Source organism: Girardinichthys multiradiatus, chromosome 4 (assembly GCF_021462225.1).
Source record: "Girardinichthys multiradiatus isolate DD_20200921_A chromosome 4, DD_fGirMul_XY1, whole genome shotgun sequence".
NCBI lineage: Eukaryota > Metazoa > Chordata > Actinopteri > Cyprinodontiformes > Goodeidae > Girardinichthys > Girardinichthys multiradiatus.
Genome location: NC_061797.1, coordinates 2851850 through 2864505, shown reverse-complemented (window position 1 = coordinate 2864505; position 12656 = coordinate 2851850). Strand labels below are relative to the sequence as shown.

General features: G+C 41.2%; 1 protein-coding gene across 7 annotated transcripts in view; it reads right to left on the bottom strand.

Moving 5' to 3' along the window:
- Window positions 1-12656, bottom strand: part of ano1a (anoctamin 1, calcium activated chloride channel a) — a 121032-nt gene that overhangs the window by 59705 nt on the left and 48671 nt on the right. For all 7 annotated transcript variants that reach the window (XR_007037986.1, XM_047363401.1, XM_047363403.1 and 4 more), the window contains 3 exons: window positions 7364-7711; window positions 3689-3787; window positions 2652-2803 (listed from right to left, as the gene is read on the bottom strand). Coding sequence is in view for 6 of the 7 variants with exons in the window: in XM_047363401.1 (XP_047219357.1) it covers window positions 2652-2803; window positions 3689-3787; window positions 7364-7711 (599 nt within the window). In the remaining variant the exon portion in view is untranslated. The remainder of the gene's footprint in view (window positions 1-2651; window positions 2804-3688; window positions 3788-7363; window positions 7712-12656) is intronic.

The window sequence follows — 12656 nt, the reverse complement described above, 5'->3', positions numbered from 1 at the left end:
TATTTACGTTTTTATTTTCTATTTCTTTATTAATTTTTAGCATTTCATGCAGATTACTTTAATGTGACAATGTCACAAAGTAACGTTAATAGCAGCACAGCTCACTACACTGACAGCTGGTAGGCGGAGATTTAGCCAGCATAACTCCAGCCGTCAGTGGGTCAGACACAACTGGTACCATACAGAATAGAGCGAAACCAAGTGGAGCAGAGCCGCGCTACCTAAAACGAGCCAGTGGAAAAGGGGCAATAGAAGAACGACAGGAAGAAAGCCATTGTTGAAAGAGACCCATAAGGAATTCTGTTTGCAATTAGCATCAAGCAATGTAGAATGAGCAGTACACAAGAAAAATAGTGTCCAGCTCCAACTTGACAATTCAAATGATTTTCCATCAATATATAATAAAACATAATGAGAGGCTAGCAGGGGTGAACGTTATTTGAATGATGACTGTTGATATTTAGAAGTTAAAATATTTAAAGTTAAGTGATTGTTTCTGCCAGTAAAATGTAAAAAACTAAAGTGCTTGTTTTTTTACAAAAAATTTAAGAAAAAAAAAAGAAGTTTGCGTTGTTTTATATTTTAAATATAGAATACAGATGAAGAGATGTGCAAGCTGTAGAGGAAGATCTGCTAGCTGTTGGAGTGTAAATTTAGCTCCTCACTGCCTCTCTTTCTCCTCCATACGTCCCAGTGGGCTGATGTGAAGACATCCTTCTTAAGACTGTATGTAAAAACTGGTAAACTTGTTGAGACCAAACAGATCATCTATGAAGTCATGAGTTTCACAAATTTGAAAATTCCTTATATGTCTGCTTAAGCTACAATGTTAAACCCTCAGTAACTGTGTTCAGAGAACATCCATGACATCAATGAGTCAGACTTGTGTTAATTTGATCAGAGAAAGCTGGGGGATGGGAGCTTTAACAATATGAAGTTGGACTGAATCACTCTGCTGCTTTCCTGTCATCTTTAGCTGACCGCCGCACAGACATGTTGGCACTTCTGATCGCAATTTCAGTGCATTGTTAATGTATCCACCACACTGTGTTTCATTATTAAATATATTCCAAGGTGCTTATTCAGGTGTTCTAAGTGTAATGTTAGGTGTTAACTACATTATGCTTTGCAGCTACACAGCGTTTTCTTTAAGATATTTTTTTTATCTGAGAGACATAGGTGGATATCACGAGGGGGACCCAGGGAATATGCCCCCCCTCCATAAAGACGTACCCCCCAAAAATAATTCAAAACACAAATTTTTTAAATAAATGATAATAAAAGTACAATTCAACCGGTTTCAAATTATAAAAACGTAAATGCATTTCTTAATTGTTGGTCCGCCTGGAATTTCCAACGGGTTGGGGCTACCGGCTGCTCCCCTCCACAGCTCCAGTGAGTGGCTGGCTCACTTAATGAGGAAACTGCACAAAAGCCAGTAAGTTTATCACACTACTTGTTCAACGAGCACTAGGTTGGAACATGAAAAGTAAAATTTCTCCCTCTTTGTCCAGAATCAGCCTCTTTTTTTCAGCTTGCTGGTTCAGCTTAGCTTATAATGGCTGACAAGCTGAAACTAGTATGTAGTATAGAAACGGTGACAGGGGACAGAGGACACGTGAAGATGGATGTGAACAGGAAGAGAGAAGAGGACAGATTGGAGGCAGTACAGCGACGAGGAGAAAAAGAGAGAGATCACTTAGGACTGGAAGGAAAAATAGATAAGGGAAAAGAGGGGAGGAAATAAAGAGGGCAGATTTTTTAAAAACGTCTGTCAGGATGTTTAATGTCAGATATAGGCATAATTCATATTTTACTGACATTTTAAATTTGTTCGTGGAGATATTCAGATTTTGTAATGTAGGCTATGTAAGTATTTTTCATTTAAGTTTGAGGTCAGGATTTTGATTATTTTTTGTAGGCTAGCAGTTACACCATGAGAAAGATGTTCAGTTTAACAGATATTTAATTTCTTTTCAAGTCAAAAATTGTTCAGTTTTGATCGGTAAAAAAACTTGTAACAAAACATTGTTCTGCTTCTTTGGTGAACAATAAATATTTTATTTTTATTTTATATTTTTATTATTTATTTATTATTATTAACTATGCATATTTTGTGTGTGTTTCCAGTTGTCAGCCAACCAGTTCCATAAAGAACAGTGCTATAACTAATATAATTACTTTTAATAACATTTAACAAAGTAACAAAGGACCAGAAAAGAGAGAAAAGTGAGCTTTTTCTTCATATCCCCCTGAAAAATGAAATGGGACATTCGCCCCTGATGAGAGGAAAAACTTGGAATATATTCCTGCAGTTAGGCTATCCTTAAACATGGACTGCTTGGTTACAACATATACTGTGGTTAAGGGTCAGTGTCACTCACATCCTCAGTGAACAGAGCTGTGAAGACCCAGTAGACCAGGGGAGCTGCTTTTCTGGATCTCTGATAAAAGTCAACCAAAGCCAATGGCAGGCATTTGGTTTAAACCTCAGTTCATTAGCCAATCTTGGAAAAAGATCCCATACTGCCCTGTTTTCTGCTTTTAAATAAATAAATATAATTAAAATGGCCCATCAATACAAGGAACTGTTTGCAAAATGTTGTTGAGTGTGTCTTTACATGTGAAAACACAAAATTGGTTTTACTCACAGATGCTGCTTCTCCCTTGAGAAGGGAAGTGAGAGTGATTTGACATCTTCCGGTCGTTTGGGATCCACTTTTGGGTGGAGAGGATCAGTAACTTTGTGAATGAACAGTCGGATTTTCTCCACTAGGTTGCTGCCTTGTTTAACTTCATAAACCTACGGAAAAGACATAACATCATTCTTGTTGAAGGGCGATTGACCTTTCCACTGTTGCCACAGGCATGCTCAACATGAGGGATTGCGGCAAAGTCAAAAACTCATTGCATTCAATGGTCTACTGTTACCACATGTTTATTCAGGAGAAGGGATTGCTCCAACGACCAGTGACTCAATGCAATTGTCTGGGCTTCATTTGACAGCAAACATTTTAATTAATTGGTATAATAAACTGAACATTACTGCATTATAACTAGAATCGAATTGGAATGTATTTAATTGCGCTTGAATCTGTCTATCTCATTGAACAGAGTATATATTTCGCTGTATAAATTGCATTGTTTGTCTGTAGAGTGCCTTGAGATATTTGTCATAAAACAGTCCTGTATAAAAACTGAACTGAATTAAACTACTTGATGAGGATTGACACATTGTACAGACATATTTACAAGACGTTTCTCACCAATACTCAGTTTTGGTTTTTTGGTTAAGTTTTGCGGCACCTGTGGCATTTTATTTATCGTTTTTCTTTGATAGTAGGGAGACAGGAAATGGAGTGGGAAGACATGCAGCACAGGACTCGCACTTTGGCGAGGAATGCAAATCAGGGGACAGCTGCATCGAGGGCCAAAGCCTCTCTATAAGATGGGCTGCACGCTCTACTGCTGTGCCAAAGCCGCCCCGCCATTAATTCTGTTTTAAATACAACAATAAAAATCAATCTGATAAAAAAAGAGGATGATGATTAATACATGTGGTAAACATCAGCAAATTAGGTCAGTAACAGTCTAAATTATTACAGACAGAATTAATATGGAACTAATGGTAAAGAAAGAAACTAAACAGAAATTTCGAATTAGAATCAGCAGATGTTGAACTGAATACCTTCTTTGTTGGCATCTTGAGCTTCATGATCTCAGCCTCTCGACACAAAACAGTCCAAGGCGCATGGATCTTCAAGAAGCCGATTCCAAGGATTTTACTCTGACAAACAGGAGGTTATATGTTACACAATAGTTTCAAACTGAATGTTCTTTATGAATTCACATAAAGGCAGGTCCTGATTTCCAAAAGGTTGATAAATAAGTTGCAAATACAGTAGGAATGCTGGAACCTATCCATCTAAAGTAATACAATTTCCAAGCTTGACTGCATCCATCATTTCTGTATAGCATGTGTTTTGTCCAGGCCATAGTTTCTACTATAAGATACCATCTATAATTTTTGTCCTTTCAATCTCAGGCTATTTACTGTGACTTCTGATGGTATGCTAAGTATCACTATGAGCTGCTAAAAGCTTTTCCCAGAAGTCATTTTTGAACAAAGATGCTCTTGTTTCAAAACGTCACTCATTCAGTTTATAATGGATGTTTGACATTAAAATTATTTAACTCCATTCATCTTGTCCAGAGAAAATTTCTGCAAAGTTTTTATTTCAACTTTCTGAACAGTTCTTAACTGTTCGGAAAGATGCAAATTCTCTGGCTAAATTGGATCAGCCTGGTAGCCAGTCTTCATTGATTGCACATTGCACCAGTAAGAGCAGAGTGTGAAGGTTCAATTAGCAGGGTAAGAGCACAGTTTTGCTCAAAATATGCAAATGCACACAACATTATGGGTGACATACCAGAGTTCAAAAGAGGAAAAATTGTTGCTGCATGTCTTGCTGGCGCATCTGTGACCAAGACAGCAAGTCTTTGTGATGTATCAAGAGCCACGGTATCCAGGGTAATGTCAGCATACCACCAAGAAGGACGAACCACATCCAACAGGATTAACTGTGGACGCAAGAGGAAGCTGTCTGAAAGGGATGTTCGGGTGCTATCCTGAATTATATCCAAAAAACATAAAACCACGGCTGCCCAAATCACGGCAGAATTAAATGTGCACTTCAACTCTGCTGTTTCCACCAGAACTGTCCGTCGGGAGCTCCACAGGGTCAATATACACGGCCGGGCTGCTATAGCCAAACCTTTGGTCACTCATGCCAATGCCAAACGTCGGTTTCAATGGTGCAAGGAGCGCAAATCTTGGGCTGTGGACAATGTGAAACATGTATTGTTCTCTGATGAGTCCACCTTTACTGTTTTCCCCACATCATGGAGAGTTACGGTGTGGAGAAGCCCCAAAGAAGCGTACCACCCAGACTGTTGCATGCCCAGAGTGAAGCATGGGGGTGGATCGTTGATGGTTTGGGCTGCCATGGCATTCCCTTGGCACAATACTTGTGCTAGATGGGCGCGTCACTGCCAAGGACTACTGAACCATTCTTGAGGACCATGTGCATCCAATGGTTCAAACATTGTATCCTGAAGGCGGTGCCGTGTATCAGGATGACAATGCACCAATACACACAGCAAGACTGGTGAAAGATTGGTTTGATGAACATGAAAGTGAAATTGAACATCTCCCATGACCTGCACAGTCACCAGTTCTAAATATTATTGAGCCACTTTGAGGTGTTTTGGAGGAGCGAGTCTGGAAACGTTTTCCTCCACCAGTATCACGTAGTGACCTGGCCACTATCCTGCAAGAAGAATGGCTTAAAATCCCTCTGACCACTGTGCAGGACTTGTATATGTCATTCCCAAGACGAATTGACGCTGTATTGGCCGCAAAAGGAGGCCCTACACCATACTAATAAATTATTGTGATCTAAAACCAGGTGTTTAAGTTTCATTGTCCAACCCCTGTATATTTACACACACACACATACACACACAGAGAAAACTGCATTTATATACAGGTCCTTCTCAAAATATTAGCATATTGTGATGAAGTTCATTATTTTCCATAATGTCATGATGAAAATTTAACATTCATATATTTTAGATTCATTGCACACTAACTGAAATATTTCAGGTCTTTTATTGTCTTAATACGGATGATTTTGGCATACAGCTCATGAAAACCCAAAATTCCTATCTTACAAGATTACCATATCATTAAAAGGCTCTCTAAACGAGCTATGAACCTAATCATCTGAATCAACGAGTTAACTCTAAACACCTGCAAATGATTCCTGAGGCCTTTAAAACTCCCAGCCTGGTTCATCACTCAAAACCCCAATCATGGGTAAGACTGCCAACCTGACTGCTGTCCAGAAGGGCACTATTGACACCCTCAAGCAAGAGGGTAAGACACAGAAAGAAATTTCTGAACGAATAGGCTGTTCCCAGAGTGCTGTATCAAGGCACCTCAGTGGGAAGTCTGTGGGAAGGAAAAAGTGTGGCAGAAAACGCTGCACAACGAGAAGAGGTGACCGGACCCTGAGGAAGATTGTGGAGAAGGGCCGATTCCAGACCTTGGGGGACCTGCGGAAGCAGTGGACTGAGTCAGGAGTAGAAACATCCAGAGCCACCGTGCACAGGCGTGTGCAGGAAATAGGCTACAGGTGCCGCCTTCCCCAGGTCAAGCCACTTTTGAACCAGAAACAGCGGCAGAAGCGCCTGACCTGGGCTACAGAGAAGCAGCACTGGACTGTTGCTCAGTGGTCCAAAGTACTTTTTTAGGATGAAAGCAAATTCTGCATGTCATTCGGAAATCAAGGTGCCAGAGTCTGGAGGAAGACTGGGGAGAAGGAAATGCCAAAATGCCAGAAGTCCAGTGTCAAGTACCCACAGTGATGGTCTGGGGTGCCGTGTCAGCTGCTGGTGTTGGTTCACTGTGTTTTATCAAGGGCAGGGTCAATGCAGCTAGCTATCAGGAGATTTTGGAGCACTTCATGCTTCCATCTGCTGAAAAGCTTTATGGAGATGAAGATTTCATTTTTCAGCACGACCTGGCACCTGCTCACAGTGCCAAAACCACTGGTAAATGGTTTACTGACCATGGTATCACTGTGCTCAATTGGCCTGCCAACTCTCCTGACCTGAACCCCATAGAGAATCTGTGGGATATTGTGAAGAGAACGTTGAGAGACTCAAGACCTAACACTCTGGATGAGCTAAAGGCCGCTATCGAAGCATCCTGGGCCTCCATAAGACCTCAGCAGTGCCACAGGCTGATTGCCTCCATGCCACGCCGCATTGAAGCAGTCATTTCTGCAAAAGGATTCCCGACCAAGTATTGAGTGCATAACTGTACATGATTATTTGAAGGTTGACGTTTTTTGTATTAAAAACACTTTTCTTTTATTAGTCGGATGAAATATGCTAATTTTGTGAGATAGGAATTTTGGGTTTTCATGAGCTGTATGCCAAAATAATCCGTATTAAGACAATAAAAGACCTGAAATATTTCAGTTAGTGTGCAATGAATCTAAAATATATGAATGTTAAATTTTCATCATGACATTATGGAAAATAATGAACTTTATCACAATATGCTAATATTTTGAGAAGGACCTGTAATTCTCAGTCTTTAAGTTCTCATTCAAAAATCTGCTGAAACCAGTCTGTTATACTTGTGTACTGTCTCCCCAGCTTAAAATGTCTGATCCTTTCCTTAGCTCAGTCTACAAAGTTGGGTACAGATACACTGTTAGCTTCGAGCCTAAAGAGGGATGTGTAACTTCTACCATGTGTTCTTGCTTTGTTCAGGAAGCTGTAAAACTCTCACCTCTTCATCCTTTTCCAGCTCCAGCTCCATCTCTTGAAGGTTTTCCTCAAACTCCTCACGCTTAAAGCGCTTGTCATCCTCATGATAATTAGCCTGTTGGTCTGTGGCTGCAATCTCTGGGTCCTCCTTAGGCTGTAGAGGAGCTTGGCTGCTTCTTGAGCTCAGGCTGCATCGAAGCCTTTGTAAGAAGTTGTTTTCACTAAACTTGGATGACTGCTGTCGGATGCCGCTGGGCTTTTGGATGCTGTATGTCAGAACATAGTCCACACGGCGCAGTCCATCAGAGAAGTACGGACCAAGAGGCAGATGCAGGAATGAGCCATCACTCGCATAAAGAGTTTTCATTGGCTAGAAAAAAGATGGATAGAATATCAGAGATATGTACAGGAAGTCTTAAATTATAAATAAGAAAGCAAAACAGGTTAATAGCAATCAGACTCAAACATATGTTAATTTTGATCTCATACACAACATGAAATAGGAAGAGCTTTTCCCTGCACACTGCTGCTCAAATTTTACTTAATATTTACTTTCTAACTTAAATCTGACAGGAGTGGTCAGGGGTGGACTAGGACTCTTCTGGCATTCATACACTTTTCATATCATCAATTCCACAAAACAAGTGACTGATGATGATGAGGTGATGTGTAAAGACATAAAAAAAATCATTATATTACTTGTGTAGTCTGCAGACTACAAAAGTAAATAAGTCAGTTCCAAAAAAATACTTTAAGACTAGCTACACCAGTTTAAATTCTATTCAAATAAAAAAAGCAAACACTTTATTTATCTCAAAGGGAAATTGAATGTTGCTGTAACTCATTCTGCAGGTTTCTTTGAGAGTTGTTGTAGATGCTGATAGCAGGACAGTCTGATGAAGAGAATGCTCAGGGTTGTACATAATGTTCTGTATTTTTATTAAAAATCCTTCATTCCATAATCATCTCAGGAGGTACCCTAGAACAGAGCCAGTCTCTTTATCAGCTTAGCACCTTTTCATTTCACATTCCCAGGGCTGTACTTTCACGGGTAAATGGTCCTGGTCGGGAGATGGTCTTTTCAGCTTTCCCCGAGATTGATAAATGGGCGGGGTTGTGTGCAGCAAGGCATGGCACCAGCAGCTGCAGTAATGGTTGTGGTCAGTATACAAATTAGTCATTATTAGACCGTTAATTTGTCACAAAAAAAGTTTTAAGATGGTTTAAAGCAAGAAAGTATACATCAATTTTTATTTGTGCAGCCAGTTCTTTAAGAATGAGCCTACTTCGAAATCTCCCATCGGAGTTTTCGGAGCAGCAGAGTTCCGCTTACAGACCAGTGTGGCTGCTAAGCTAAGTTAAGCAAACCGACGATTGGACTCGGACTTCCCCACTATCCACTGCCTGATCTCTGGGATTTCCTGCTACCTGTTATCTGTTTGTGGTGGCTGAAAGTGAATAAAGTGTTTAGTAGGTATGTGGTAAATAACTGCAAGTACCAGAATGTAAAATAGATTTTTCAGCTAAATGTGTTAATCAGTGTTTAGTAGTTATTGTAAATAAACCCTGCCGTTATAAGGCAACAACTCTGGCTAGATGCAGGTTCGGAAAGTATTAATGTAAAATAATGATTGTAACTTTTCCTGCTTATGGAGCCAGTGCAACTTAAGGAATAATGGATGGAATTAATCAACTGTATAACTCTAATGCTGCTCATCATTTATTATTTATCAAATGAAACCAAAAAATTATCTTTTGAACAGCATAAAGGGGTAAGGCCATCTGCTGAAATAAAAGTGCAGTGCTGTTTTCTTCCAAACTTTCCCATACTTTATCGGGCTGATTTTTATTTCTCTCAATGAGAATTGGGCTGATTACCGTGGCTTCTCTAGGCAATATATATATATATATATATATATATATATATATATATATATATATATATATATATATATATATATATATATATATATATATATATATCAGAATCAGAATCAGCTTTATTGCCAAGTTTGTACATACAAACAAGGAATTTGAGTCCGGTACACTTTGCTCTCTGGTTTTTGTTTTTTTGCATTAAAAAATATACATATATACAATATACAAATATACACATATATAAATAAAAAGGTGCATTGCAACATCTGTATGCTGTTGTTTGGTACTCTATTAAATGTTCAACAGAGAAAAAGCCTGGGGGAAGAAACTGTCTCTGTGGCGGCTGGTTTTTGTAAACAGTGCTCTGTAGCGGCTGCCTGAAGGTAAAACGCTAAACAGTTTCTGTGCAGGGTGTGTGGGGTGTGCAGAGATTTTGGCAGCTCTTTTTCAGAACCTAAACCTGTATAGGTCCTGGTTGGAGGGAAGGTCAGCCCTGATGATTCTCTCTGCAGTCCTGATTATTCATTGCAGTCTTGACCTGTCCTGTTCTGTGCGTGAGCCAAACCACACTGAGATGGATGAAGACAAGACAGACTGAATGATGGCAGTGTAGAAGATGACCAGCAGCTCCTGTGGAAGGTTGAACTTCTTGAGTTGCCTCAGGAAGTACAGTCTCTGCTGGGCCTTCTTCCGAACAGTGTCTATGTGTGAAGACCATCCCAGGTCCTCAGAGATGGTGGTTCCTAAGAACCTGAAGTGGTCCACAGCCGAAACGGTGTTGTTGAGGATGGTGAGAGGGATGTATGGGGGTGGTGTTCTCCGAAAGTCAACCACCATTTCCACAGTCTTGAGTGGGTTGAGTTCAAGGTAGTTCTGACTACACCAGTGTATCACACGATCCACCTGCTGTCTGTATGCAGACTCATTACCGTCCTGCGTCAGTCCAATGACAGTGGTGTCATCTGCAAACTTCAGGAGTTTCACGGACGGGTCCGCTGAGGTGCAGTCATTTGTATAGAGGGAGAAGAGGAGTGGGGATAGAACACACCCTTGGGGGGCACCAGAACTTATTGATCTGGTTCGAGAGAAGATGCTCCCCAGTCTCACCTGCTGTTGTCGGTCCGTCAGGAAGCTGTTGATCCACTGACAGGTGGAGGCTGGGACGTTGAGCTGGGTGAGCTTCTGGTGGAGGATGTCTGGTATGATGGTGTTGAAGGCCGAGCTGAAATCTACAAACAGGATCCTGGCGTACGTCCCTGGACGGTCGAGGTGTTGCAGGATGAAGTGTAGACCTAAGTTGACAGCATCATCTGCCGACCTGTTTGCTCGGTAAGCAAACTGCAGCGGGTCCAGCAGGGGGCCTGTGACGTCTTTCAGGTGCTTCAACACACGCCACTCAAAGGATTTCATGACCACAGACGTCAGGGCTACAGGCCTGTAGTCATTTAATCCTAGGATGGTGGGTATATCTTCAAAATCTTTATCAAAGATTATTTTCTGCAGAAGCTAAGACAGACAGGTTAAGGCAGATGGGCTACTGTCACTGGATGCACATACAGCAGCCTGTACTTTACATTATATCCAGAGTTTCCCCCAAAATATAGTCTTGGCCAGTGAGATCAAGATATTCACATGCGTGTTCAGCCACGGATGACTCTGAACTGTACACTGGCCGGTATGAACTTTTCTACACACTTCGGTATTACACTGAGTTCCACTTCAGCCCAGGAAGAGGAGTCAGAGCTGAAAAAAAAAAAAAAACGCCGTACTCCAACATGGCAGCCTCTTTCAATGCAGGTCTCAGATAAGAACCGGACAGGAGAGGCGACGCGCAGATGTCTCCTCGCTGGCAAGCAGACATGACTCTTCTGCTTGGATCCAAAAGTGACTACGATCACGCCGATCTTATGCAACAAAGTTGATGATAATGATATGCTGTACATGTATCCAGCATTTATTCAGAGAAAGGATGTAGTAATAAGACCAGCGTGGCTTGACATTTCTTCTGAGGCCTCCAGAAGCAGCCTTAATTGAAGATTGACCCCACAGCCTGGCTGTGGTTTTAATTAGGGTGACAACAAGCTGTAATTAAATTATTAAAAGTCAACCTTATGTCTTTTCTGAAAAGAAATGTGTGTGCACCCTCCACAAAATCTAGGAATTGTAGTCTCAGGGATACAAAAATTTTATTAATTTAAAAATACTTTATGAATTCCAAAGGAAAATGAAGTGTTATTGTATGTGTTATTGTACTCATATTATGCAGGTAAGACACTGTTGTTGTATGACAGTCTCATGAAGATTCTCAGGGTTCTCCATAATGTTCTTCATTTTAGGAAGAATCCTTCTTTGCACTATGATCTCCAGAGGTTCCAGAGGAGTCCCCAGAACAGAGCCAGCTTTCTCTATCAGCTTGTTGAGCTTTTTTAAGTCCCTGGTTCTGATGCTGTTACCCCAGCAGATGATGGCAGAAGAGATCACACTCTCCACAACAGACTTATAGGAGATATGCAGCATCTTCATGCAAACACCGAAGGTCCTAAGCTTCCTCAAGAATTACAGTCTGCTCTGTCCCTTCTTGTAGACGCTTCATGTTGCATGTCCACTCCAGTCTGTTGTCCAGGTGAACATTTGAGGTGTTTATACTCATTTTCCCATGATGGGAGAATGAGAATGTGTTTGACCTATTCCTGTTTCTCCCTAAATGGTGAGAGTACAGTCCCCTGTGGTGCTCCTGTGCTGCTGACCTGGATAGACACACAACCCTTCTGTGGTCTGTTTTTCGGGTAGCCTTTGATCCAGGAGATTGTTGAGGCCTCCATCTGAGTCTTCTGGAGTTTCTGACAAAACAAATCAGGTTGGATTGTATTAAATGCTCTGGAGAAATCAAAGAACACGATCCTCACGTTGCTGCTGGCTTTGTCCAGATGACAGTGGGTTTGTTGAAGCAGGTGTATGATGGCATCTTCAACTCCAACTCCACAGCAATAAGCAAACTGAAGGGGGTCCTGAGAGTTTGTTTTCTTACCCAGGTGGGCCAACAGGAGTGTCTCTAGGACCTTCATGATGTGGGATGTCAGGGCAACAGGTCTATAGTCACTGATGTTGATGGGTGAGTTTTCTTTGGTACCGGAACAAGACATGAGGTCTTCCACAACACTGGAACCTTCATCTGGGCCAGGCTAAGGATAAAGAGGTGCTGCAGAATCCCACAGAGCTGTTTTGCACAGCCCTTCAGCACTCCACACCATCTGGACCTGCAGCCTTATTCCGGTTCAGTCTTTCCAGTTGTCTCTTCACCTGACATCTTGAGACACACAGGTGGAGGGGGGAGGCAAAGGGAGCATCAGTATCTTCTGATTTGGATGAAGGCAAACATGTAAAAGCAGAAGGGTCTGTGGCTGAGGTGGAAGATAAAACATTTGAGGTGTGACAGG